This window comes from Bos taurus, chromosome X (genome assembly GCF_002263795.3).
Source record: "Bos taurus isolate L1 Dominette 01449 registration number 42190680 breed Hereford chromosome X, ARS-UCD2.0, whole genome shotgun sequence".
In the NCBI taxonomy this organism is placed as follows: Eukaryota; Metazoa; Chordata; class Mammalia; order Artiodactyla; family Bovidae; genus Bos; species Bos taurus.
In genome coordinates, this window is record NC_037357.1 from 14,201,419 (window position 1) to 14,227,801 (window position 26,383).

At 41.2% G+C, this 26,383-nt stretch overlaps 1 protein-coding gene across 13 annotated transcripts in view; it reads right to left on the reverse strand.

The window, feature by feature from the left end:
• The window catches only part of ZNF280C (zinc finger protein 280C), a 65,543-nt gene extending 39,482 nt beyond the window's left edge, over positions 1-26,061 (reverse strand). For 2 of the 13 annotated variants that reach the window (XM_024988494.2, XM_024988491.2), the window contains exons 1-6: positions 25,931-26,061; positions 25,027-25,111; positions 17,510-17,555; positions 17,340-17,386; positions 7,354-7,497; positions 4,320-4,474 (exon numbers count right to left, since the gene is read on the reverse strand). In XM_024988494.2, the coding sequence (XP_024844262.1) occupies positions 4,320-4,474; positions 7,354-7,497; positions 17,340-17,370 (330 nt within the window). In that variant the 5' untranslated portion in view covers positions 17,371-17,386; positions 17,510-17,555; positions 25,027-25,111; positions 25,931-26,061. The other 11 variants (XM_024988493.2, XM_024988487.2, XM_024988488.2 and 8 more) reach the window with 10 other exon arrangements.
• Positions 26,062-26,383: the final 322 nt, after the last annotated feature.

Consider the following 26,383-nt stretch of genomic DNA (forward strand, 5'->3'; position numbering starts at 1 on the left):
CTGTGGAACCTTTGGCAAGTCACTTTTGAGATTCAAATTATTCTTCTGCAACTGAAATAAAAGTCACCAATTATTGTTAACTTAAAATATACTTGCCTCTTTCACAGTACAGACTGTCCCAGACCTACAATGGTTCAACCTACGATTTTCCGCATTGTGATGCTGTGACAGTGACAAGCATTCAGCAGAAACCGTACTTCAAATTTTGATCTTTTCTCAGGCTAGTGAGATGTGGTTTAATACTGGGCAGTGACAGCAAGCCACAGCTCCCAGTCAGCCACGTAATCATGAGGGCAAACAACCAATATACTTAAAACCATTTTGTTTTTCACTTTCAGTACAGTACTCAAAAAATTACATCAGATATTTAATACATTATTGCAACAGACTTTGTGTCAGATGATTTTGCCAAGCTGTAGGCAAATGTAAGTGTTCTGAGAAAATTTAACATAGGCTAGGCTTGGTAAGGTTAAGTGTATTAAATGCATTTTCAACTTGTGATGGGTTTATTAGGATGTAACCCCATCATAAGTCAAGGAAGATCTATACAAGTATTCTATTAAGCAGCTGTCATAGCAGTACTAATGAAGACCTAAAATGACCTCCTATATTTATATAAATATTTACATTTATTTATACAAATAAATAGGCAAATTAAAGTTAAGTATGGTTAAGTAAGGTTCCCAATACAACCCAGCTTGTTATTGATGAAGCTGGATTATAGAACCCAAGTTAGCCTTACTACAAAGTCTGTGCCTTTAACAATATCACATTTACTTTCTTTCTTACTTTTTTAATATAGGTAAATATAAAATACTTTTTATTATTTAAAAATTCTTTAAATAATTGGCTTCTGAAAGCAAAAATAATAACAATATATTGAACAGTTTATACTATATCACACTTTTTTTCACACTTACTTTAAAAGGAATAATAGTCTCCCCGCCTGCCCTCAAGAGTTACTGAGGTTAAAGACAGGTTTAAAAATTTCAGAGAAAATTCCCTTACACAGGATTCTCAATTCATTTGAGAATATATGTCATCCTCAACTGTGGCTACATAATCACCTGGAGAGGTTACTTTTTTTTAATCTATTATGCCCAGGTCTCACTCCAGACCAACTGACAAAAAATCTCTATTTCTAAAAAGCTCCCTAGGATTGTGAACCTGATTAAGGAACTCTGATTAAACAACTGTGTCCACAGAAACAAAAAATTCTGAGTTTGGATGAGCTCTAGTTTCTAACTTTTGTAACACAAAAGATACCCATGTCATATTATTCTTCCTCCCTGGGTCCAACAAAGGAATGATTTTCATATAACTGCATTTGTAGTTTTTTTTTTTTTTTTTACAGATTTTTTTGGACATTTTTAAAATCTTTATTTAATTTTTTACAAGATTGCTTCTGTTTTATGTTTTGGTTTTTTGGCCTGGAGACATATGGGATCTTAGCTCCCCAACCAGGGATCAATTCAGCACCTTCTGAATTGGAAGGCAAAGTCTCAACCACTGGGCTGCCAGGAAAGTCTCTATCTGTATTTAAATAATAATGTTTCCTTATTTTTGTGTGTGTGTGTGTGGTTTGTTTTTCCTTGTTTTTTTCCTCTTTTTTTTTGGCCTTGTGCAGCTTATGGGATCTTAGTTCCCTGACCAGGGATTGAACCCAAGCTCATGGCAGTGAAAGCACCAAGTCCTAACCACTGGACTGCCAAAGAATTCCTTGATTTGTTTTCCCTAAATGCCAAGCTGCTTACTAGAGCATGAGAAAATTACCGAGTTCATCTGATTCTAGCTAAAATAAAATAATTTTTGCATTTCTTGTAGTCTGAAATCTTTAGGTACACCTATTCTTAAGAACAGTCTGTGGAGGGACTTCCCTGGTGGTTCAGTGATTAAGGTATGTCCTTCCAATGAAGGGTGAACGGGTTTGATTCCTGGTCCGGGAGCTAAGATCCCACAGGCCTCTCTGCCAAAACCAAGGCTTTTGCCCAAAATAAAACAAAAACAAATCTGTTAACAAATTCAAATAGTCCACGTTAAAAACAAAACAAAACAAAACAACAGCCTGTGGATACTTAGAGGATCCAAGTTTGAGATCCAGTGGTCTGGGTAAAGGTTCTTATTTTAGAAATGAAGAAAGTGAGGCTCACAGAGGTTGTGACAATGCTCTACTTAGGAACAAAGAATCAGCATTAGAGTTTCATTCTCAATCCAGGTTCCTTGGAATATTAGTCCAGGGCTCATATTATTACTGATGATAATTTCAGAATAAAGATACTAGTTTTCAGAAAATGATTTTTTCTTGCTTGCAAGACCAAATTTAATCACTGGCAAGAATACTATCAGTTTTCTTCCATGAGAGGCAGGTTTTGTGTATTTCTGAGTACTGAAACACCGTGTGTGCCAAACATCTTAAAGGTGGCCTCCATGATTTCCTCCTGATATTTATACACTTGTCTAATTTCCCCTTGAGTGTGGGTAGGACCTGTGGTTGCTTCTCACCAAGAGAATTTGGCCAAAGCAACAGGATGTACATGATTATGTTATAAAGCCCATCTTTGCCTTGCTGGCTTTGAGGAAGCAACCAAGTCATGCTAGGAAGGCTTACACAGCAAGAAACTGAGGACAGTCTCCAGTTGACAGCAGCAAGAATTGATGCCTTCAGTCTGACAACCCACAAAGAACTGGATACTGCCAACAACCATGTGAGCCTGGAAGCAGTATTAAATGATACTCCAGCTCTCTCTACCTGACACACTGATTGCAGCCTGCCCCAGCAGAGGACCCAGTTAGGCCATACCCTAATTACTGACTCACAGAAACCATGAAATAAATATATATCACTTTAAGCTGCTAAGTTTGTGGTGCTATTGTTATGCAGCAGTAACTCACTCCATGGTGCTTTGTCAGTCATCCTTTCAAGTAAAAGTTGAATTCTATTTAAAAAAAAAAACCAGCCAGTTCAGTTTGTGATTCCTTCTCACAAGTGCTTTTCCTCAAGGGAAACTTCATACTGCAGATATAGAAATGCTTGATGCATACTACCCATTTCATCACACAGAATATTTAAAAAAGAAGTATATTCAAAGGTCAAAAGTTAATAAAATTAGAAACAATTGATTACTTCTTCAAGGATATTCTTAAGTGAAAGTGAAATTTTTCTATTGTGAGTGCCTGGTGATCACCAATCTGAAAACTACTAGTACCGTTGGGTATCACTGCCTTGATCCATATTAAGCCACCAGCAGTTTCAGGTGCATTGCCTTTACACCACTAGCACAAATGTTGACAGAGTAAAAAGGGCAAAGGTCTTAGTGTTACTAAGACAACGGTTTTGACCTCATAGGCCCCCTGAAAGAGTCCCAGGGAACCCCAGTGGTCTGTGAAATACATCACTGCTCTAAGATGATGCTTCTGTTTTTAAAAGCATATACTTAAATGTACGTATGAAAGTAGAAGTGTTAGTTGCGCAGTTGGGTCTGACCCTCTGTGATCCCGTGGACTGTATCCCACCAGGCTCCTCTGTCCACAGAATTCTCTAGGCAAGAATAGTGGAGTTGGTTGCCATTCCCTTCTCCAGGGGATCTTTCCAACCAAGGGATGGAACTCGGGTCTCCTGCATTACAGGCAGATTCTTTACTGTTTGAGGCACCAGTATATATTTAAATGCATGTATGGATGTGCATATTTTAAAAACTTTGGGTTAACCTGGATTGAAATCCCAGATCCATCATTATCGGCCATGATGCATCATTTAGACTCTCTGAGCCTCAGTTTCAACTATAAAATGGGAGAAATAACTGTGCTTACCTCATAAGGAAGTCGTAAGAATTAAAACAGATTAATTTATATACAGCATTTAGAACTAAGACTTAACCATACTGACAGACTAACAAATGGTAAATATTACCATTATCGATTATTTCAGTTAAAAGTTTAAAAACATATCCAAGTATGTTTTCAAAATAAACAGCAATAACGACCTTGGAAAAATCTTCCCAATTAAGAATACCCAGTTCATCTATCTTAAGAACTTTGCCATTATGCAATATTCATTACTGATTATACTTTTAGATAGCATAGTTTTCAATATTATACCAATTTAAGCATACTATGTGATTTCTTGACAGGTTGAATAGTTAGTTCCTGACGCTATTATTTTGGGTATCAGTTGCACTATCATAAAAATGGTGACATTTTCTGACAGTGATTATGTTTCTATTGGGATGATAACTAGCTATGATAGTCCACAATTCTAACTGGGTATTATAACATCTAATGTGTCCCTGTGCTAATTGTGTAGTTTTAAAAACACTTACAGGTTTAGACACGTTCTGAGCCATATCAGAGTTATATGAAGACCTAGACTCAGGATGAAATCTAGGAAAGGCAGCCTCTGGACTTGAAGATTGAGACTCAGGATGAAATCTAGGAAAGGCAGCCTCTGGACTTGAAGAGTCTTCATCGAGTTCACCTAAAGGCATGAAAGCATCAGCAATACCTGTATTTTAAAATTACACAAATACTATTTTTCTACACAACAATTCTACCATGATATTTTACTTTAATTTTAAAGTAATACAACAATACTATACCTTGACTCTGTCTCATTCTTTATTTCCTTTGCAGATGAGCTGGGATTACCCCTGTTCACAATATCTATGACAATTATCTTTATTTAAAAACTTATTTCAGTGAAAGTATATATTATGATAGTAGAAAAACTTTCCCCCCAAAATCTATATATAAGCAATACTTGAAGCATATTGCTTTCTTTTAATGGTTGACAAGGTTGTATACAGACTTGGGTTACTGTGACTTGAAATCAAGCCCTTTCCCAAACTCCATGTCACATTCACACCCCTAAAAGCCTGCAAGTTTCATCATGGGCAAGCTGATGGATTATCTGTACCACTGCTCTTGACTACTGACAGGGATACCATCAGAGACTAAAGTGAATCTAGAGTTTATAAAAGTATCTCATATCTACTCACTACACCAAAAGTCAATTTGAGCCTGACATGATCTTCTGGATCAGTCTAAGATTGCTCACTGTTGTATGCATGTGAACCCATAACTTCTAGGTTATTGAGGAATCAAATGAAAATTTGGAAGAATAGAGATTTACCTAAAATTGCTAGTCAAGAAAAGGTACAAAGCAGAAAAAAAATCCCATTAAGACATCAAAAAATTTCCCTTTTCCACTCCTAGTATAAAATAACTAGATCTCATAAAATAATTGTATAGTCACACCAAAGTAGGGCTGTTTTATCATATGAAGTGCTCTATGAGTAAGCACTACAAAAGTCTTTTAGAAGAAAAATCTGTTCATTCAAATAAGTTGGTATTGTTTTCATTTAGAAATTCAAGATACATGTATTTATCCAAGCCATTAAACAATTTCTATAGTACTTTTTGGTGACTGCAGTCCATCAAACACAAGTTTTTATTCCCCTTTTATAGTAGTTTCTTTTAAAATATTTAGCTCATTTCCATATGCTAAAATATTTTATGACTCACACATAAGACACTAACAGAATCATGTAAATTCTGGGTTATTTAGAAAAGAAATTTCACCAGGGTCAAATTTCTTTTTGACAGAATCACTACTAATACATATTATCTAATACACATTATTCTAGCTGAGTAATAGTTATTTCCAACTGATATATATCCAATGTCAATAAGATGATTTGAATAACTTTTAACTATGGTTAATACTTCAATATAAAAATCATCACAGTGACTATGGAAACATTACGATAATTTAATATTCTGCTCCTCTATCAGCAGCAAATATATCAACATGCCTACTTCACTGAAGTGGCACTCCACTTAGCATCTCTCAGTTTGCCACAGGAAATGATACTAAGAATTAAACTAAATTATTCTACCTTTGATAACTGAATAGAAGTGCTATTCCAAGTTTAGAGACAGGGAAACAAGAACTAGGCTTTCAGAAAATTAATCTTTCTCTAAACCACACTAATATGCACAGCCATAATAAAATATTGGTATGATGGCTACATTCTTCGGTAAATTCTCTTGGCTTAACAGAAATACATATAATGAGAAAGACTCTGTTCCTTCATTCGCCACTAAAACTAAATATGTTGTTCCTCTGAATTTTACACAATCCTAATTGGACTTTTTGTTGTTAGTTTTAGCATTAGCCACTCAGTTGTGTCCTACTCTTTGTGGTGACCCCATGGACTCTGTTTGGACTTCCCTGGTGGCTCAGATGGTAAAGTATCTGCCTACAGTGTGGGAGACCGGGGTTCAATCCCCGGTCAGGAAGATCTCCTGCAGAAGGAAATGGCAACCCACTCCAGTATTCTTGCCTGGAAAATCCCATGGACGAAGGAACCTGGTAGGTTACAGTCCATGGGGTAGCAAAGAGTTGGACAAGACCAACTTCACTCACTCACTCATAGACTGTATCCCACCAGGCTCCTCTTTCCATGGAATTCTCTGGACAGGAATACTGGAGTAGTGGATTGCCATTCCCTTCTCCAGGAGAATCTATCTTCCTAACCCAAGGACCAAATCCAGGTTTCCTGCATTGCAGGCAGATTCTTTACTTTCTGAGCCACCAGGGAATTGATTGGACATTTAACAAGTGTCATTAATATCTTCACTTTTACATTATAACAACATCAAATCTAATTAACAGAAATCCACAAAGGTATCTGACATTCTCCCAGAGCCATGAGGATTAAGTGTGCTAACTGCCTGCATCATCCTAGTATACTGGCTGAAAATCAAGCCACTGTATATTCATGAATATAATCAGAACTTGCTGAAAAGATGGGTGTGGCCAGAAGCTACTACTCATGTTGATATACAAACCAGAGCCTTTATATTTTGTAGACATGAATCAAGAAAACACTGATGAGGCAGTTGACTGGGTGTCAGAAACTCCATCAGAGACTAACACAAACTTATTTAGTAGTCTGATGTTTTAAACAAAGCATTCCAATACTTCCTTTTCTAGGTACATTTAGGCTTAAGGGAAAAAAGAAATATTAACAAATAAACAGGTAAATAGATGACTTGGCTCCAATAAAATTATTATTTTTAATCTCAAAAGGTCTACAATGCTGTTAGGCAATCTTAACGTTTAGGTAACTCAGTTAACATTTTCCTTTTCTCTCACATATTTTTACCTCTCACACCTCCTTTTTTAAGTTCCTAACCATATTCTCCTTCTGATTCTCACAAACTGTTACTGACCACTATACTCTCCTCTCACATCCAGCACCTTATAGTATACCAAGGACATATAAGACAGTCCCACGTTTTCCACTAGAAACAACATGTTAAAACTTTGCTTCACTGAAAGTAAATGCTTACTTGAAGTGGGTGATTTTGAACCTGGTACCGCTCCAACAAAGATCAGCTCATCATCCTCTTCCTGTGGTGTTTCTACTTTCTTCTGCCACGGTTCCAACTCCTCTTCTTCACATTCCATAAACAGTTCTGCCATTTTGGAACTATCTAATTTTAAAAAAGAGAATCCAATTTTATTTTTCTAAATATTTTCTTGTAATCCATAGTATGATATTTAAGATGTTCTTTACTAAATCTAATAGCAATTATTGAACTGACATTTTAAAAGTCAGAAATGGTAACAAAAGTATGAAACTCAGAACCCAATCTCTAAGATCTAAAACTAGTAAAATTAAGCTAGCTAGGAAGATAATAGATGACAGTAGTTATTTAGTGGCTAATAAATTTTAGAAACAATCAAATCCAGTCAAACTGAGTTTTAATTTTATTGCTAGAATACAATTATATTCACAAAAGAGGGTACCTAACTCTTATCTCAAAAAAAAAACCCAGACACTTCTGTAGGTCTTGGCCCTGTGCCTAGTATCCCTGAATCTGGTTCAGTTTTCCTATTATCTCTCTCACCTGTTGCTGCTGCTTCTCAGTTTATCTCCCTTTTGTTACTATAATACAGAAGACCTACCAGGAGGCACCTTAGTGTCTCATTTTTAAATATTGGACAGACACCCAATAAGCACCAGAAGTATGATTAAAATCTCCAATGTGAAAGACCAAAGCAATAAAACAGATCAAAGGATATTAAAACACAGGTAATACTGAAAACAAAAAATATTAGAGATTATAACTAACATTTTAAAGGTGTAAGACAGGAATGCTATGAAAATTAATAGTCACAAAGCTAAAAGATTAAAAACAAAATAGCCAAAATTCAGTGAAGAAAAATAAAGTGCCAAAATTGAGTAAATATCCCATGCCATCAGCACACGCACACACAGTGCAGTGCTAAATCGCTTCAATCATGTCCGACTCTTTGTGACCCTATGGACAGTAGCCTCCCAGGTTCCTCTGTCCCAGGGATGCTCCCGGCAAGAATACTGGAGGGGGTTGCCTTGCCCTCCTCCAGGGTATCTCTCCAGCGGCTCCCACAGTGTAGGCGGATTCTTCACTGCTGAGCCACCCGGGAAGCCCCAAATATCCCATAAGTGGAACTAAAAGACAACAAATATACCTATACTAAATAAAGAAGAAAAATTGCGATAAATCATTTCAAAACTACAACTCACCTAATAGAAGTCCCAGAAAAGAAAAGAAAAAGGACAGGGAACATAATAAAAGGAAAAATACAAGAAAAAAATTCCCAGTTCTAAAGGACATAAATTCTCCAAATATAAGGACCCACTAGCACCTAGCACAATAATCAAGAAAAAACCTACAGTAGATGGACAAGTCATGAAATTTCAAAATGCTGGAGATAAACAGAATATCCTAAAATCTGAGAGAGGAAAACGTTAGAAAAGTGATTTCAAAAATCTTAGTGAAAATAATTTTTCAATTTAGCATTCTATACCCAGACACAATTTTTGTCAAGCATAAAATTATATACTCTTTCATCAAGAATAAAAAAAAAAATAAATAAAGATTAGCAACGAGGAGTCGCTCTGCTCCGTCCCGGCAGGAAGCGACATATTGGTGTCTCAGGTCTTGCTGATGCAGCACGAGATTCCCGTGATGAACCTGTTGGACAGCAAGGCCTACTACATCATCCTGTCGCTGTCCGTGTGTAACCTGGTCTCCGACAAACAGGACTCACTGCGCCAGTGCGCAGACTTCAGGAGCTGCCTGCCGGCCCTGGACGCCATGCTGTGCTACCAACCATTAGCCACAGGCCAGGGCCGCGCCTCCACCTGCTGGGGAGTCAGGCGGCCTAGCTCTTCTCCATGCCTTACATGGGGCTTTAAGAGACCACCCTAGCCTACCTGGACAGTCAGGTCACAGGTGCACTAATCCTTTGCTCCACCCATAAGTACCGCCACTAGCTCTGTTAAGCACAGTATGTCCTCTCACGCGGTACCACCTCTACAATTGGTTCCCGCTCTCGCACAGTACGTTCTCTCTCGCGCTACCCCTCCCCCACCTCGTGCTTCCCCCCCACCGCCCCGCAATAGCACCACTGACCTATGCGCACGATGTCCTCACACGGTACTGCCTCTACACGTGGTACCGCTGTCGCGCAGTACATCCTCTCTCGCTATACCTACCTCTCTCACAGTACACCCCTTTTCTGTGGTACCGCCACTGGCCCTGCTATGCGCAGTATGTCCTCTCACGTGGTACCGCCTCTACAATTGGTTCCCGCTCTCGCACGGTACATTCTCTCGCGATATTTCCTCTCACCCCCCCCCCCCATCTCGCGCTACCCCTCCCTGCCTCGTGGTCATCCCCCCACCCCACAATACCGCCACTGACCTATGGGCAGGATGTCCTCACACGGTACTGCCTCTACACGCGGTACCGCTGTCTCGTGGTACATCCTCTTTCGCTATACCCACCTCTCTCACAGTATACCCCTCTTTTGCGGTACCGCCACTGGCCCTGCTATGCGCAGTATGTCCTCTCACGCGGTACCGCCTCTACAATTGGTTCCCGCTCTCACACGGTACATTCTCTCGCGATATTTCCTCTCACCCACCCGCCCCCATCTCGCGCTACCCCTCCCTGCCTCGTGGTCATCCCCCCATCCCGCAATACCGCCACTGACCTATGGGCAGGATGTCCTCACACGGTACTGCCTCTACACGCGGTACCGCTGTCTCGTGGTACATCCTCTTTCGCTATACCCACCTCTCTCACAGTATACCCCTCTTTTGCAGTACCGCCACTGGCCCTGCTATGCGCAGTATGTCCTCTCACGCGGTACCGCCTCTACAATTGGTTCCCGCTCTCGCACGGTACGTTCTCTCGCGATATTTCCTCTCACCCCCCCCCCCCCCCATCTCGCGCTACCCCTCCCTGCCTCGTGGTCACCCCCCCACCCCACAATACCGCCACTGACCTATGGGCAGGATGTCCTCACACGGTACTGCCTCTACACGCGGTACCGCTGTCTCGCGGTACATCCTCTTTCGCTATACCCACCTCTCTCACAGTATACCCCTCTTTTGCGGTACCGCCACTGGCCCTGCTATGCACAGTATGTCCTCTCACGCGGTACCGCCTCTACAATTGGTTCCCGCTCTCGCACGGTACATTGTCTCGCGATATTTCCTCTCACCCCCCCCCCCCACCCCCCATCTCGCGCTACCCCTCCCTGCCTCGTGGTCATCCCCCCATCCCGCAATACCGCCACTGACCTATGGGCAGGATGTCCTCACACGGTACTGCCTCTACACGTGGTACCGCTGTCTCGTGGTACATCCTCTTTCGCTATACCCACCTCTCTCACAGTATACCCCTCTTTTGCAGTACCGCCACTGGCCCTGCTATGCCCAGTATGTCCTCTCACGCGGTACCGCCTCTACAATTGGTTCCCGCTCTCGCACGGTACGTTCTCTCGCGATGTTTCCTCTCACTCCCCCCCCCATCTCGCGCTACCCCTCCCTGCCTCGTGGTCACCCCCCCACCCCGCAATACCGCCACTGACCTATGGGCAGGATGTCCTCACACGGTACTGCCTCTACACGCGGTACCGCTCTCTCGCGGTACATCCTCTTTCGCTATACCCACCTCTCTCACAGTATACCCCTCTTTTGCGGTACAGCCACTGGCCCTGCTATGCGCAGTATGTCCTCTCACGCGGTACCGCCTCTACAATTGGTTCCCGCTCTCGCACGGTACATTCTCTCGCGATATTTCCTCTCACCCCCACCCCCATCTCGCGCTACCCCTCCCTGCCTCGTGGTCACCCCCCCACCCCACAATACCTCCACTGACCTATGGGCAGGATGTCCTCACACGGTACTGCCTCTACACGCGGTACCGCTGTCTCGTGGTACATCCTCTTTCGCTATACCCACCTCTCTCACAGCACACCCCTCTTTTGCGGTACCGCCACTGGCCCTGCTATGCACAGTATGTCCTCTCACGCGGTACCGCCTCTACAATTGGTTCCCGCTCTCGCACGGTACATTCTCTCGCGATATTTCCTCTCACCCCCCCCCCCCATCTCGCGCTACCCCTCCCTGCCTCGTGGTCATCCCCCCATCCCGCAATACCGCCACTGACCTATGGGCAGGATGTCCTCACACGGTACTGCCTCTACACGCGGTACCGCTGTCTCGTGGTACATCCTCTTTCGCTATACCCACCTCTCTCACAGCATACCCCTCTTTTGCGGTACCGCCACTGGCCCTGCTATGCACAGTATGTCCTCTCACGCGGTACCGCCTCTACAATTGGTTCCCGCTCTCGCACGGTACATTCTCTCGCGATATTTCCTCTCACCCCCACCCCCATCTCGCGCTACCCCTCCCTGCCTCGTGGTCCCCCCCCCATCCCACAATACCGCCACTGACCTATGGGCAGGATGTCCTTACACGGTACTGCCTCTACATGCGGTACCGCTCTCTCGCGGTACATCCTCTTTCACTATACCCACCTCTCTCACAGTATACCCCTCTTTTGCGGTACCGCCACTGGCCCTGCTATGCGCAGTATGTCCTCTCACGCGGTACCGCCTCTACAATTGGTTCCCGCTCTCGCACGGTACGTTCTCTCGCGATATTTCCTCTCACCCCACCCCCCCCCCAATCTCGCGCTACCCCTCCCTGCCTCGTGGTCACCCCCCCACCCCGCAATACCACCACTGACCTATGGGCAGGATGTCCTCACACGGTACTGCCTCTACACGCGGTACCGCTGTCTCGTGGTACATCCTCTTTCGCTATACCCACCTCTCTCACAGTATACCCCTTTTTTGCGGTACCGCCACTGGCCCTGCTATGCGCAGTATGTCCTCTCACGCGGTACCGCCTCTACAATTGGTTCCCGCTCTCGCACGGTACGTTCTCTCGCGATATTTCCTCTCACCCCCACCCCCATCTCGCGCTACCCCTCCCTGCCTCGTGGTCCCCCCCCCATCCCGCAATACCGCCACTGACCTATGGGCAGGATGTCCTCACACGGTACTGCCTCTACACGCGGTACCGCTGTCTCGTGGTACATCCTCTTTCGCTATACCCACCTCTCTCACAGTATACCCCTCTTTTGCGGTACCGCCACTGGCCCTGCTATGCGCAGTATGTCCTCTCACGCGGTACCGCCTCTACAATTGGTTCCCGCTCTCGCACGGTACATTCTCTCGCAATATTTCCTCTCACCCCCACCCCCATCTCGCGCTACCCCTCCCTGCCTCGTGGTCCCCCCCCATCCCGCAATACCGCCACTGACCTATTGGCAGGATGTCCTCACACGGTACTGCCTCTACACACGGTACCGCTGTCTCGTGGTACATCCTCTTCCACTATACCCACCTCTCTCACAGTATACCCCTCTTTTGAGGTACCGCCACTGGCCCTGCTATGTGCAGTATGTCCGCTCATGCGGTACCGCCTCTACAATTGGTTCCCGCTCTCGCACGGTACGTTCTCTCGTGATATCTCCTCTCACGCTACCCCTCCCCCACCTCGTGCTACCCCTCCCTGCCTCGTGGTCCCCCCCCCTCCCCGCCCCGCAATAGCACCACTGACCTATGTGCAGGATGTCCTCTCACATGGTACTGCCTCTACACGCTGTACCGCTGTCGCACAGTACATCCTCTTTCGCTATACCTACCTCTCTCACAGTACACCCCTCTTCTGTGGTACCGCCACTGGCTCTGCTATGCGCAGTATGTCCTCTCACGCAGTACTGCCTCTACAATTGGTTCCCACTCTCGCACAGTGTGTTCTCTCTCGCGATATCTCCTCTCGCCCTACCCCTCCCCCCGCAATAGCACCACTGGCCTATGCGCAGGATGTCCTCTCACACGGTACTGCCTCTACACGCAGTACCACTGTTGCACAGTACATCCTCTCTCGCTATACCCACCTCTCTCGCAGTACACCCCTCTTTTGCGGTACCGCCACTGGGTCTGCTATGCGCAGTATGTCCTCTCACGCGGTACCGCCTCTACAATTGGTTTCCACTCTCGCACGGTGCTTTCTCTCTCGTGATATCTCCTCTCCCCCTCCCCCTCCCCCACCTCACACTACCCCTCCCCCCACCTCATGCTTACTCTCTCTCTTGCAGTAGCACCACCGGCCTATGCGCACTATGTCCTCTCACACGGTACTGTCTCTACACGTGGTACCCACTCTTGCGCAGTACATCCTCTCACAGTACCCACCTCTCTCACGGTACCCACCTCTCTCGCAGTACACCCCTCTTATGGTACCGCCACTCGCTCCGCTATGCAGTTATGTCCTCTCATATAGTACTGCCTCTACACATGGTTCCTGCTCTCGCACCGTACGTTCTCTCTCGTGGTATCTCCTCTTTCGTGATACCCCTCCCCCCTTCTCGTGGTACCCCCTCTCTCACAGTACCTCCTCTTGTGCACATTACCTCGTGAACAAAGGGTTTGAATACCAACTCCCGGAAATAGTGCAAGGACTTACTGGGGCTGGATCACAGTTCCACTGAAATCAGTGGGAGTCCACAGAACTTCTGCTTCTAGCACCTGTTCACTGAGTGCCAGGAGAAGCTCAATCTCCTTACGGACAATTAGCCTGCCCACTTCCTCCGTGCACACAGAGGGCAGGGCTGTACTGGCCACCAAGGCCACAGGAGGTGGGCTGTCCTGCACAGAGCCCCTGTCCTAGGCAGCTCTGCTCACAACTCTTCCCTCCTTCCAGGGCTTGGAGTGGAGTTGGGTCTCTACCCTGCTTCCCCCAGACCAGTGATGCATGCCCAGGCCTGCTGTCTTCAGCATGGGCCCAGGCAGACCCAGCCCAGACACCATCAGGGGTGCCAGACTGCTTCAGCTATGATGAATGAGCCATTTGTGAAGAAAAAAAACCCGAGACATTAGGGGATTATGTACACTAACCTGAGGCCTATGTAAGTGAAAGTCAAAGTCGCTCAGTTGTGTCTGACTCTTTGCAACCCCACAGACTGTACAGTCCATGGGATTCTCCAGGCCAGAATACTGGAGTGGGTAGCCTATTCCTTCTCCAGGGGATCTTCCTGACCCAGGAATCTAACCGGTGTCTCCTGCACTGCAGGCAGATTGTTTACCAACTGAGCTATCAGGGAAGTCCCTATGTAAAAGGAAAGCCTATTCCAGCACACAGGCTATTTTTGTACTAGAATTTGCTAACTTGTAATCAGGATTTCCCTATAAGTCACTTGGACATTGGGCTTCCCTGGTGGCTCAGATGCTAAGAATCCACATACAATGTGGGAGGCCCAGGTTCAATCCCTGGGTTGGGAAGATCCCCTGGAGGAGGGCATGGCAACCCACTCCAGTATTCTTGCCTGGAGAATCCTCAGGGACAGAGAAGCCTGGTGGGCTACAGTCCATGGTGTCACAAAGAGTCGGACTGGACTGAGCAACTAAGCACAGCACTTGGACATTGGTCACTTGTAAGAAATTTAAACTCTAATTATGACAGCTTCATTAAAAATAATTGTACTGAAATTAACTTGTCTATCTTCATTTGGTTTTAGTTTTTAAGTGTTTGTAAAAAGAGACTGTTTTGGGGGGATGGGGCAGAGGGTGGGTGATTTCTTTTGTAATTGTAAAATAAATGGATGTGCATTAGATAGCAAAAAAAAAAAAAAAAAGAATAAAGGCCAGTAACATAACATAAAATTTACCTCCCATTCACCCTTATTTTCTTAGGAAAACCATATCAAAATATGAGACTTAAGGAGGAAGACAACGGAATGCAGAAAACATGACATTCAACACAATCAAAGACAAAGAAAGTCCCAGGGCAATAGCTTTTTCAAGTGTAGAGAGCAACCAGCCAGAGTAGAATTGAACATTACTCCCAGGAGGAATGTCTCTAGGAGACCAAACACATGCACGCACACACACACACAATCAAATTGTTAGATTATCTGACAAGTTTTACCATGTAGAAAATCAAGAGGTGCCAGAAGGGTGTGAGAGGACTTGGCTATAGATTCTAGTAAAACTTAGTGAATTTTAAAAACCAAAAAAATTTAATTTGGTGGATATATCAGCAAACAATGTTTGTTATGTGGGCATCACAATAAAGACATCAAATATGATTTAACTAGAAATTGAGAAATAACTACATTGGGAGATGCTTGCTGCTGCTGCTAAGTCGCTTCAGTCGTGTCCGACTCTGTGCGATCCCATAGATGGCAGCCCACCAGGCTCCGCTGTCCCTGAAATTCTCCAGGCAAGAACACTGGAGTGGGTTGCCATTTCCTTCTCCAATACATGAAAGTGAAAAGTGAAAGTGAAGTCGCTCAGTCATGTCCGACTCTTAGCGACCCCATGGACTGGAGTCTACCAGGCTCCTCCGTCCATGGGACCCTCCAGGCAAGAGTACTGGAGTGGGGTGCTATTGGGAGATGCTTAGGTGGTGGTTAAGTGTAAGAAAATTAAAATCCTGCTATTCCTTGAGATGGAAAAATCATTAGATAATGGCAAAAACTGATGATTCAAGAGACAGTGGTATTTCAAAATTTTAGAAACATGGAATTAATTATTTCTAACAACTATTGAAAAGTGGATGTTGTGAGAAAAAAAAAAAAACAGGGAGTACAGAGGCCCAGTATGCACACCTCCTCTATTGCTTGCTCTCTCACTCTTAGCTAGATATATGAAGTGAGATGTGGATGGGGTGACAACTCTGAAAAGATAAAAACAAAACAAACTAATAACTCCAGGGTTCTGACTTAGATGATGAGATCCTTTTTTTACATTAGATAATGCTATTTAAAATTTATCTTTCATTTATTTTTTAATCTAATCGATTTTATTTATTTGGCTGTGCTGGGTCTTCATTGTTGCACATGGGCTTTCTCTAGTTGTGGTGAGCAGGCTTCTCATTTTGGTGGCTTCACTTGTGGCAGATCATGGGCTCTAGAGGGCCCAGGCTTCAACAGTTTGGGTGAGCCGTCTTAGCTGTCCCCATTTTCCTGGACCAGGGATCGAACCTGTGTCCCCTGCATTGGCAAGTTGATTCTTAACTACTGGACCACCAGGGAAGTCCCTCGTTGTTTCTTTTTTTAAATTTATTTATTTTTAATTGAAGGATAAATGCTTTATAATATTGGTTTCTTTTCTGCCATATATCATTGTACATGTCTAACTCCAAAGTAAGCTCCTTGGTAGTAAAGAACATAGTTTCTTCTTCCTTTACGTTTCCTCCTACAAACAGCAGTCTATTGGATATGCAGTAAGCACTTAACATATGGTAATATAAGGGGTAAGAAACTAGGCAAAGTCAGGGAATGCCAAATTTAAAAAAAATGAGAGACCCATGTATACTGATAATAAAAAAATTATATCTGTGTTAATACCATGGTCTTAATATATAGATACATAAGTCTTCCACATTTTTATTAACTGGATACTGACACTATCACTATATTCAAGATAGATTGATGAGTAAAAAATTTTAAGGGCATGTAATAGTATATATAGTATGATCTTATTTAGAAATAATTTATATTTGTGTCTACACATAGAAAAAAGTTTGTGATTATGTATACCAAACATATATAATAGTTAACTCTGGAGATGAGGAAGAAACACCTCATTCCTATTTTATTGACATTTTTATTGTATGTAGTTCTTTTTTTTACTATAGTATTACTACAATCCTGGAAGAGGACATGGCAACCCACTCCAGTATTCTTGTCTGGAGAATCCCATGGACCAGGGAGCCTGGCAGGCTACAGTCCACGGGGTTGCAAAGAGTCAAACACGACTTAGCAACTACACAGATTACTACAATAAATTTAAGAGGTTTTTTGTGTTTTTTTTTTTTTTTTTCAATATGCCCACCTCCGTCTCTCACATTTTCTCATGAAGCAAGGTTATCAATACAAGAGCCAAGAATACTAGTATCACTTGCAGCAGCAATACTTACCTTTTGGTTGAAAAGAGGTGTCGTCGTCCATCAAGTTGCAGAGTCACCTAAGCACTAACACATGACATCAATCAATTTTATGAATTACTTTAAGTAACACCAAATATACTGAAACATGATATTCAGGTTTCAAAAATCTTTGGGTATAATTTCAATTTCCAGAAACTCACCATGTGACTCCAGACAAGGTAGCAAGTTAGGTCTTAGTTTTCTGCCCTATAAAGTAAAGATACTTACTATTAGGGTGGATTTGTTACATGTTCACACATTAAATATTTTTCTCTATAAACAGTCTACCTTTTGAGTTTGATATATACATACTACTCAGTTTTCATAACTGGTTCATTCCTGAATGAATGAAAAATTTTTAAATAAAATCCTGAATGTAAATAGCATTTATTACTTGAAGAACTCTGACAAAGTATTTAATTACAAATAATTTTTGAAAGGCATCCTATAAAAATGAGTAATCACCCTATAATACATGTTTTAGTAAATCTGAGTTTGAAATGGTAAGTAACATTAATTTTTAACTATTATTCTTCACACTTCAGAAATAATATTATTTTTAAAATGCATTCAAAAGAAACTTTTAGGCCTTTTTTTGGTCTCTTACCAATGCTAACTGAAAGGAACAGAAAACTAGTTGGACACATTTTATTATCATAGATTAATTCGTTAAAAATTACTCATTGCCTTCTGCACTCAATATAATGTGCTCAATTCAAGGGGAAATATTGATAGATAAATCATAGTACTTACTTTCACAAGTTTATGACCTAATGTCTATGTTTCTTTTGGCTTTTTAAAATATTTAAACATTTTCAAAAAACATTTAAATTGGTTTTTTAAAACAGTAACTTCTGTTCTGAAATCTCATGCACATACCATATTTTTTACATACAAGGTAAGATGCTTAAAAATTTTTCAGCTATTTAAAAAAGTTAAAACTTAAACATCAATAATCTAAAGTATTAAGATAAACAGTTAACCGAGTCTCCACATATTTCTTTATCCTCAGACTAGCAAAAGCAAGCTTTCTTGCTTCTTCCAATTCCAAATCATTTCCTTTAATCATTAGATCAAAGGAAAAAAAAAACTAACTCCAGAAGAAGTAACTGGTAGAAATGTCTGAATTACCATTATAAAATCCTCTAGTGAATCCCTAGTTCTGAGGTGTGGCTACTGAAACCCCTGAACTCAATTATTTGAATAGTTATTGCTTGTCCCTAAACTAGAATTAAGGTTAATGCATATGTCAAGTAGATAGATTCATGACAATTCTTGCTCAGCATTAAGGACCTACTGCTATGAAGAATAGAAAGTATTTTTTAAGAGTCACCACTGTACAGCCTTTGAAATTCAAACAGAACCCTTTTATTAAACGATCATAAACAACATTGTTTGGTACAAAAGGTCTACATTAGTACTAAATGTACAAGTAGTCTATATAAACAAGTCATATCTACTGCCTATGACTACAGAGATAGTTTTTGAGGCCAATAGCAGCCACCAAGGAGCCTCAATCAGTATGTTCATAAACACTCTCAGATGCCATTAGAATCATAACTTTAGTCTAAAGCTACGTTACCCAGTAAAGCAGTTAAGCCTCCCCAAAACGATTACCACAAAAAACTCTCAGATCATCACTTCAGAGCTTTGGTGGCAAGGCAAAGAATGCTATGAGAAATTAAGTCATTTGTTAGAGAAATGGAATATCTAGCAAAATATGTAAGGAGTATCTTAGCATTCATATAATAGCAACTCCAAATGGTCTCCCTGTTCTGCAACCCAGAGTTTTTTTTTGCAACCCAGAGTTGACACCAAAATAAGCAGAAGAGAACTCTCCACCTCAGCTACTGACTCAGGTAGGGATGCTGCTGCTGCTGCTGCTAAGTTGCTTCAGTCGTATCCGACTCTGTGCGACCCCATAGATGGCAGCCCACCAGATTCCCCATCCCTGGGATTCTTCAGGCAAGAACACTGGAGTGGGTTGCCATTTCCTTCTCCAAGGCATGAAAGTGAAAAGTGAAAGTGAAGTCGCTCAGTCGTGTCTGATTCCTAGCGACCCCATGGACTGCAGCCTACCAGGCTCCTCCATCCATGGGATTTTCCAGGCAAGAGTACTGAAGTGGGTTGCCATTGCCTTTTCCGTCAGGTAGGGATACTATGCCCAAATTCAATAGACTGGTCTTATGTGGGGGAAAATTAATTTCAAGTAACTGACTAATGAAAGACCTCTTGGAGCATAATCCATTCAGTTTCTGGAGACTGCATGTATAAATAATTATAATATATATATATACATATATATATATATATTTCTTGTTTCAGCTCTTATACATCTGAAATTCAGCTATCTTTTAAGAGTTAATTCTACAAAAATTAAAAAAAATCTGTGGATTTAAAGAATTACAATAGTAAATTATATGTTATGTGCATTTTACAAGATGAAATACTTGAAAATATTAAGATGCCATTTCATACTCACTAGGATGGTTGTAACTAAAAAGAACAGATTAATTAACGTGTTGGCCAGCATATGGAGAAACTGGAACCTTCATATATTGCTGGTAAGAATATAAAATGATGCAGACACTGTGGAAAAAACTTTGGCAGTCACAAACTTAAGACTTAAAATTAACATTTGTTCTTGTTTCCTTAGCTAAGTCGTGTCCAACTTTTTGCGACAACATGGACTGTAGCACAACAGGCTTCCCTGTCCTTCACTATCTCCCGGAGTTTGCTCAAATCCATGTCCACTGAATCAGTGATGCTATCTAACCATCTCATCCTCTGCTGCCCTCTTCTCCCTTTTCCCCCTAAACAGTATGAAGAGGCAAAAAGTTAACACATAACCCAGCAATTCCACTCCTAGCAAGAGAGAATTGAACACGTTTGTCCATGCAAAAACATGTAGATGAACATTCATAGCAGTACTATTGGTAACAGCAAAAAAGTGAATGACACAAATGCCTGATTAAAGGAGAAACAAAATGTGATATACCTATACAAGGGAATAATATGGTCATAGAAAGAATGAAGTACTGGTACATACTACAAAATGGATGGATGGATGGATCTTGAGATTATACTAACTGAAAGAAGCTAGTGAGAAAGACTACATATTGTATGATTTCATTTATATGAAATCTCCAGAAATGGAAAATTCATAAAAACAGAAAGTGAAGTAGTGGTTGCTTACAGCTGGGAGGATTGGGGGGTAAATGAGTGACTCCTAATGGATATGAGGTTTCTTCACAGGGTGATGAAAATGTTTTAAAATTGACTGTGGTGATAATTGCACAGCACTGTGGATGTACTAAAATCATTGAATTGCACACTTCAAATGGGTGAATTGTACACTATGTGAATTATAGCTGAATAAAGCTGTTAGGCATATAATAAGCTGATAGGATATAAGCCTGGTGGTGATGGAAATCACTACATGGAGAAAGACTACCTAAGAAAGACACCAACAAAGAATAGCAAAGCCATAAGATTACAGAGTAGAGAAAAAGAAGGTAGAACAGGGAGACATTCAAGTTCTGATGTGACACGTGTATATATTGCAAAATGATCACCAGAGTTAAGTCTAACTAACATCTATCACTACAGTTGTTGTGAGTGTGTGTGTGTGTGATGAGATCTTTTAAGAGCTACTCTCTTGCAGTAGCACGTGTGCTCAGTTGTTTCTGATTCTTTTCAACCCCATGGACTGTAGCCTGCCAGCCTCCTCTGTCATGGAATTTTTCAGGCAAGAATACAGGAATTGGTTGCCACTTCCTACTCCAGGGGATCTTCTCCACTCACTGACTGAACCTGCATCTCCTGCATTGGCAGGAGGATTCTTTTACCACTGGGAAGCCCCCTGCTCTCTTAGCAACTTTCAAATACCCAGCACAGTCTTATTAATTATAGTCACACCACACTATATTACATCCCCAGGACTTATTCTGTAATTAGAAGTTTGTACCTTTTGACCACCTCCACCCAATTTTGTCCTCCCCTCCCCCAATCTGTGTTCTGTATCTATGAAGTGTGTGTATGTTTTAAAGATTCCACATACAAGGGAGATCACAAGTTATTTTTCTTTGTCTGACTTAGCATAATTCCCTAAAGGTCCATTCATGTTGTTGCAAATGGCAGGATTTCCTTCATTTTAATAGCTGAATAATATTCCATATTTTCTCTATTCATTCATCCAAAGACGGACACTTAGATTTTTCCATGTCTTGGTTATTACAATAATAACATTATAATAATGCTGCAGTGAACATGGGGGTGCAGATATCTTTTTGAGTTAGTGTTTTTGTGTCCTCTGGGTAAACACTCAGAGTTGAATTGGTTTATTGTATCAGTACTCATGTTTTTGTCTATATTTACTACTGCATTGTCATCAAGTACTATTACTTTTACTGCTGGTACCTAATAAAAGAACAGAGAGAAAGAATATCTAAATGATGTATTTGTACTAAATAAAAGGAAAAATAACAGTTTGTACAGAGAAATGAAGGTACTGAAAAAGTTTAAATACAAAAATCTTGCTACTGCCTAGATAGATAGGAATTATGGGTGTGAAAAACTCAATTGAAGTAGTCAGTGACATTGTTTCATCAAAGTGTATTATTCAATGTTGTAAGGTTGATTTGAATAGCACTGATTTTGCAGTCCTGATTATTTTATGGCTGTACAAGAATTCTAAGATTTTTTAAATATTTTAAGTAAGAGGGTATCTGTGAAAATGTTTTCCTTATAATAGGAATTAATTGGTACTGTACTCAAATCCAAGAAACACTGTATTATACCTTGGTTTATTAGACAACTTCACTGGCACCTAGAAACAATTCAAACTCTCAAACCAGGTCTTAGGAACAAATCATATATAATTTAGAAGAAAAACATAGACTCATCATCTTGTCTTTGTCCAAGTTTTTATATTGTGGAAGTTATTTTTTGAAAGCCTGAACACAGGTATATTTTGAGTCTATGTACATTTTTGAGCAGATCTTTAATAATTTTTTTTTGATCTTTAATAATTTTAATATTTCTTCCCTAATTTAAGTTTTCAACTTTTGTCTCAGTTTACTTTCATAATTCATCTATATGTAGAAAACAGCTACTTGACATTAAGATTTAAAATCATTAGCATAATATTTTGCAAAGCTTGTCTATATTTTAAAACATTTTAACATTAGCTTTTGAGATGGACCACCATTCTAATAAAATATACTTTCTGCAAAGTAATTTTTATATCATATTCAGAGTAAAGATTTTATCTCTAAGGAGATGTTTTTATCCCAATTCATATGTAAAAGATACAACCTGGAGAAAAGACTAGTGCACAGTGGACCTTTCAAAGCCAAATTATGTAACAAATACTTCATTGAAGTTTCATAAGATATTCTATAATCACTAATTTCTAAAGTAACCTCAAGAAGTATATATTGTTGATTCATATTTTATAGGAGTAAAACTAAACCACTAGGGAAAATATCAAGTAAAGATACGGAGCACAATTATGGGAACACTAGACATAGGAGCTGAACAACTGAGAGGGAATTTGAAGTCTACCACTTTCTGGTTGTCAAACCTATAGGATATTTAATTGATTTCTTTGAACTTAGTTCTTCTATCTGTAAAATGAAAACAGTAATACCTTTCTTGCAGCACTACTAGAAGATTAAATAAAGCACATGAAAAATTATTATACAGTAATTTGCCTTATTTTGCTCAACATTTCCTTCTTTACTAAAAGTCATACAAGTTGATGAATATAAACACTAAAAAGAAACAAAAATTCTAGTTCATGTATAGAACTGATAAAATATTGTCACAAATAAAGAACGCCAGATTAGTAGTTCTCTAAGTTTTTATCTCAGGCCCACTCTTCATTCTTAAAAGTTACTGACAACTCCAATGAGCTTTTTGTTTATGTGGATTATATCTATTTATACTTACCATATTAGAAACTGAAACTGAGGAAAAAATTAAATATATATTAACTTATTTAAAGTAACAAAAAGCCCATCACATGCCCATATAAATACTTTTAATTAAAATAACTATTTTCAAAAACAAAAAATCTAATAACACCGATTTACATTTTTGCAAATGTCTTTAGGATCTGTCCTAGTAAAAACACAATTGGATACTTTTAGCAATTTCTGAAATGTTTTTTTGTTTTTCTAAGAACATACAAAGGAGTACACCATGTCTTATTAATACTTATCTAATAAAACTGGTTTCACTATTTTTTATTCTTATGCTATTATTTCTAAAATGACTTAAAATACAAAAGATGAAAGAAAAATAGTCCATTGGACCCAGATGGTATGTAGGGATGGCTACTTTTCTTGATATACGGTTATTAAAAACACTTCTTAAAAGAAAACTACTTTGCAAGGAATGAATTAAAAAGGCCTAGATACACTTTTGATACAAATCATGGAGAAAACCAAGTCCTTCTTGAGTCACTATTTAAAACAACCTGACTGAAAATCATGTATATTTTAAGTCCTTCTCTGAAGCAAAAAGAAAAATATTCAGGGTTACATATTTAGTGAATATGTGAAATACTTCTGACCTTCAAAAAAGCACTTTTGAAATAAAACATATTTTCAATATAAATATCCAATAAATATCTTATCTGTCACTAAAACTATGGGTTATTTTCTATTTACAAAAATTGTTAATCATTTAGGTATTTTCCCTGTATAATAAGAACAACAGAAATACTTGGGTATGGTTCTAAATGCTCTCTTGAATAAAGAAAACAAATTGAAGAGAAGAGGAGGTACAGAAATAGACATCCATTCCCCTACTCTTTTTCCACTAAAAAAGCTGTTGCCAAGGAGTAAAACCCTAGGCTGAAAAAATTAGATTGGACTAGAAAACTGAACTGATGAAAATGGGTTGAAGAGGAGAAGCTGAAATTTGGACCCCTTCAACACAGAACTTTTTTCAAATTTTCAACATACTTGGAAATAATACTATTTTAATACTAAGAAGTTGAAAAGATACATATTCTTTTTTTCAGATTTTTACTGAAGTATAACTGATTTACAATGTTGTTTTGGTATGAAGTCTTAAATATTTTAAATATAAAGGAGAAGAAAATGGAAAAATGCTACCTATATGTTTTAGGTGAGTCTACTTGCTTTTCCTCCTTAACCACTCTCACAAAAAGTGGATCATAATACAGTGGACTGAGCATTGGCTAAGAAGTCAGAAGACCTAGGTTCAAGAATTGGTTCTATCACTCTTAACCACAGGACTAAGGGTAAAATCTCCTTGAGGTTGTTTCCTCAACTTCAAAACAGTTCTATCAACACCCCGCAGCCCACCTCAAAGGAGGTGATGGCAATGAAATGTATAAATGCAAGACACAACTGTAGTGGGATTTGTCCCAATGTTAACACATCAAGGGCCTTGATTTTATAAGCAAATGGGTGTCTTCATAGGCTTAGTAAAGTTTCTGCTTAAGGAGACAGTTTGAATTTTCACTGTAACCCCCCAAAGCAGGACACATCACAAATGCTAAGACGAGAATTTTGTGGTTAAAACTCTACCTCTCAGTTTTAATTTTATGTTTAATGGCACTAAAAGACATTAAAAATCACTGTTCAAACCTAAAAATAATAAAAGCAAAATTTAAGTTCACAGATTTAAAAAAGAAAAAACAAACCTAAAAAATCCTTGCAAACAAAGAGAACTCCTTGGATGTAGAAGAAGCTAGTTCGTTCACTTGACACTTTCTTCTCCGATCTCTCCTTTTAAAATAGCATTAAAACTTGAGATAAGTTAAGAGGAACTCCCTCCGTGTCTAGAGAAAGATAAAACCTCAGAATGAGATAATTTTTTCCATCTCATTAAGTAAAACCTGCAACGATCACAGTTAAAAAACTGTGTCTCTAACTCCACGTTTCTCCTCAGGGCTCTTCTCCTCTAGACAATAACGGAATGGAGCACGATTTCTACGACGGAGGAGAGAGGTTCCTTTGCCAAGAACAAGGGTGTAAGCACTGAATGACCAGTAACCTGGGTGGGGGGAATCAGCACAGAAAGGAGGGGCCCAAGGGGGCCAGGAGCCAGAAAGTTCGGGACCCTCTCTCCCCTCTATTCCCAACACTGAAGAGCCTTGAGGGTGGGCGGGTCTCGCCAAACATCGGCATCATATGTACAAAAGACCAAAGGGAGTTGCCTCCAGAAAGAAAAGCCAAAACCAGGCTGGGACAGACCGACACTTAGGCCCCCGAAGGTGAGGAGGGAGCAGCAGCAACCCGCGCGGCTCCGACCCGAGGGTGACCAAACGCTGTCGGCCTGAGGGTGGCCAAACGCTGCCGCCAAGCAACTACCTTTCCGAGATGCCTCCCCCGCCGGGCTGGCGCAAGATGGTGGCCCACCCGCCACCGCGCCAAGTCCGTCCCCTCCCCCGCACCCTGGGGCAGCCTGGCGACCTATGCCAGCATCCAGACCCTCGACCCAGTCCTCATAGCCGGGCCACCTAAACTGCCCTCAGAGCAAAGTGGCCACAGCCTCGCGGGAGAGCCCCTGCCTGCTTCCGCGCGGCGCAGGCGGGGGACACTTACCGCGAGCGGGGCAGGTCAGCCTGACTGGGACTCGGAGGAGGAGAAAGAGGAGGAGGGAAGGGAGGAGCGCGAAAACATTAGGCGGCGACTGCAGCCACAGCGACGGCCCGCGGCGACTCTCAGAGCGGAATGAGTGCCTCAGAAGAGGGCAGAAGTATATAACTAAGCGCGCTGCCTCATGGGTAGACGCCAGCTTCTCCCCCCGCCCCCCAAACATCCGGGTTTCTTTTCTAATTGACCAGGGAGGGCGGGCGTAGACATGTGCAAGGCTTTACACATTCTCGAAGTCAACGGTCCGCTGCTTGTGGGTGGTGGGCTGTGGGTCACAAGCCGTGGGTCAGGGCGAGGGTCTGGGGCTGAAGCAGATCACCTCGGTCAGCCCACTGTCCAACCCGCATTGCAAACCGGAAATCAGGGCTGCGCATCAAATCTGAGCACGTGGAAACGTGAATT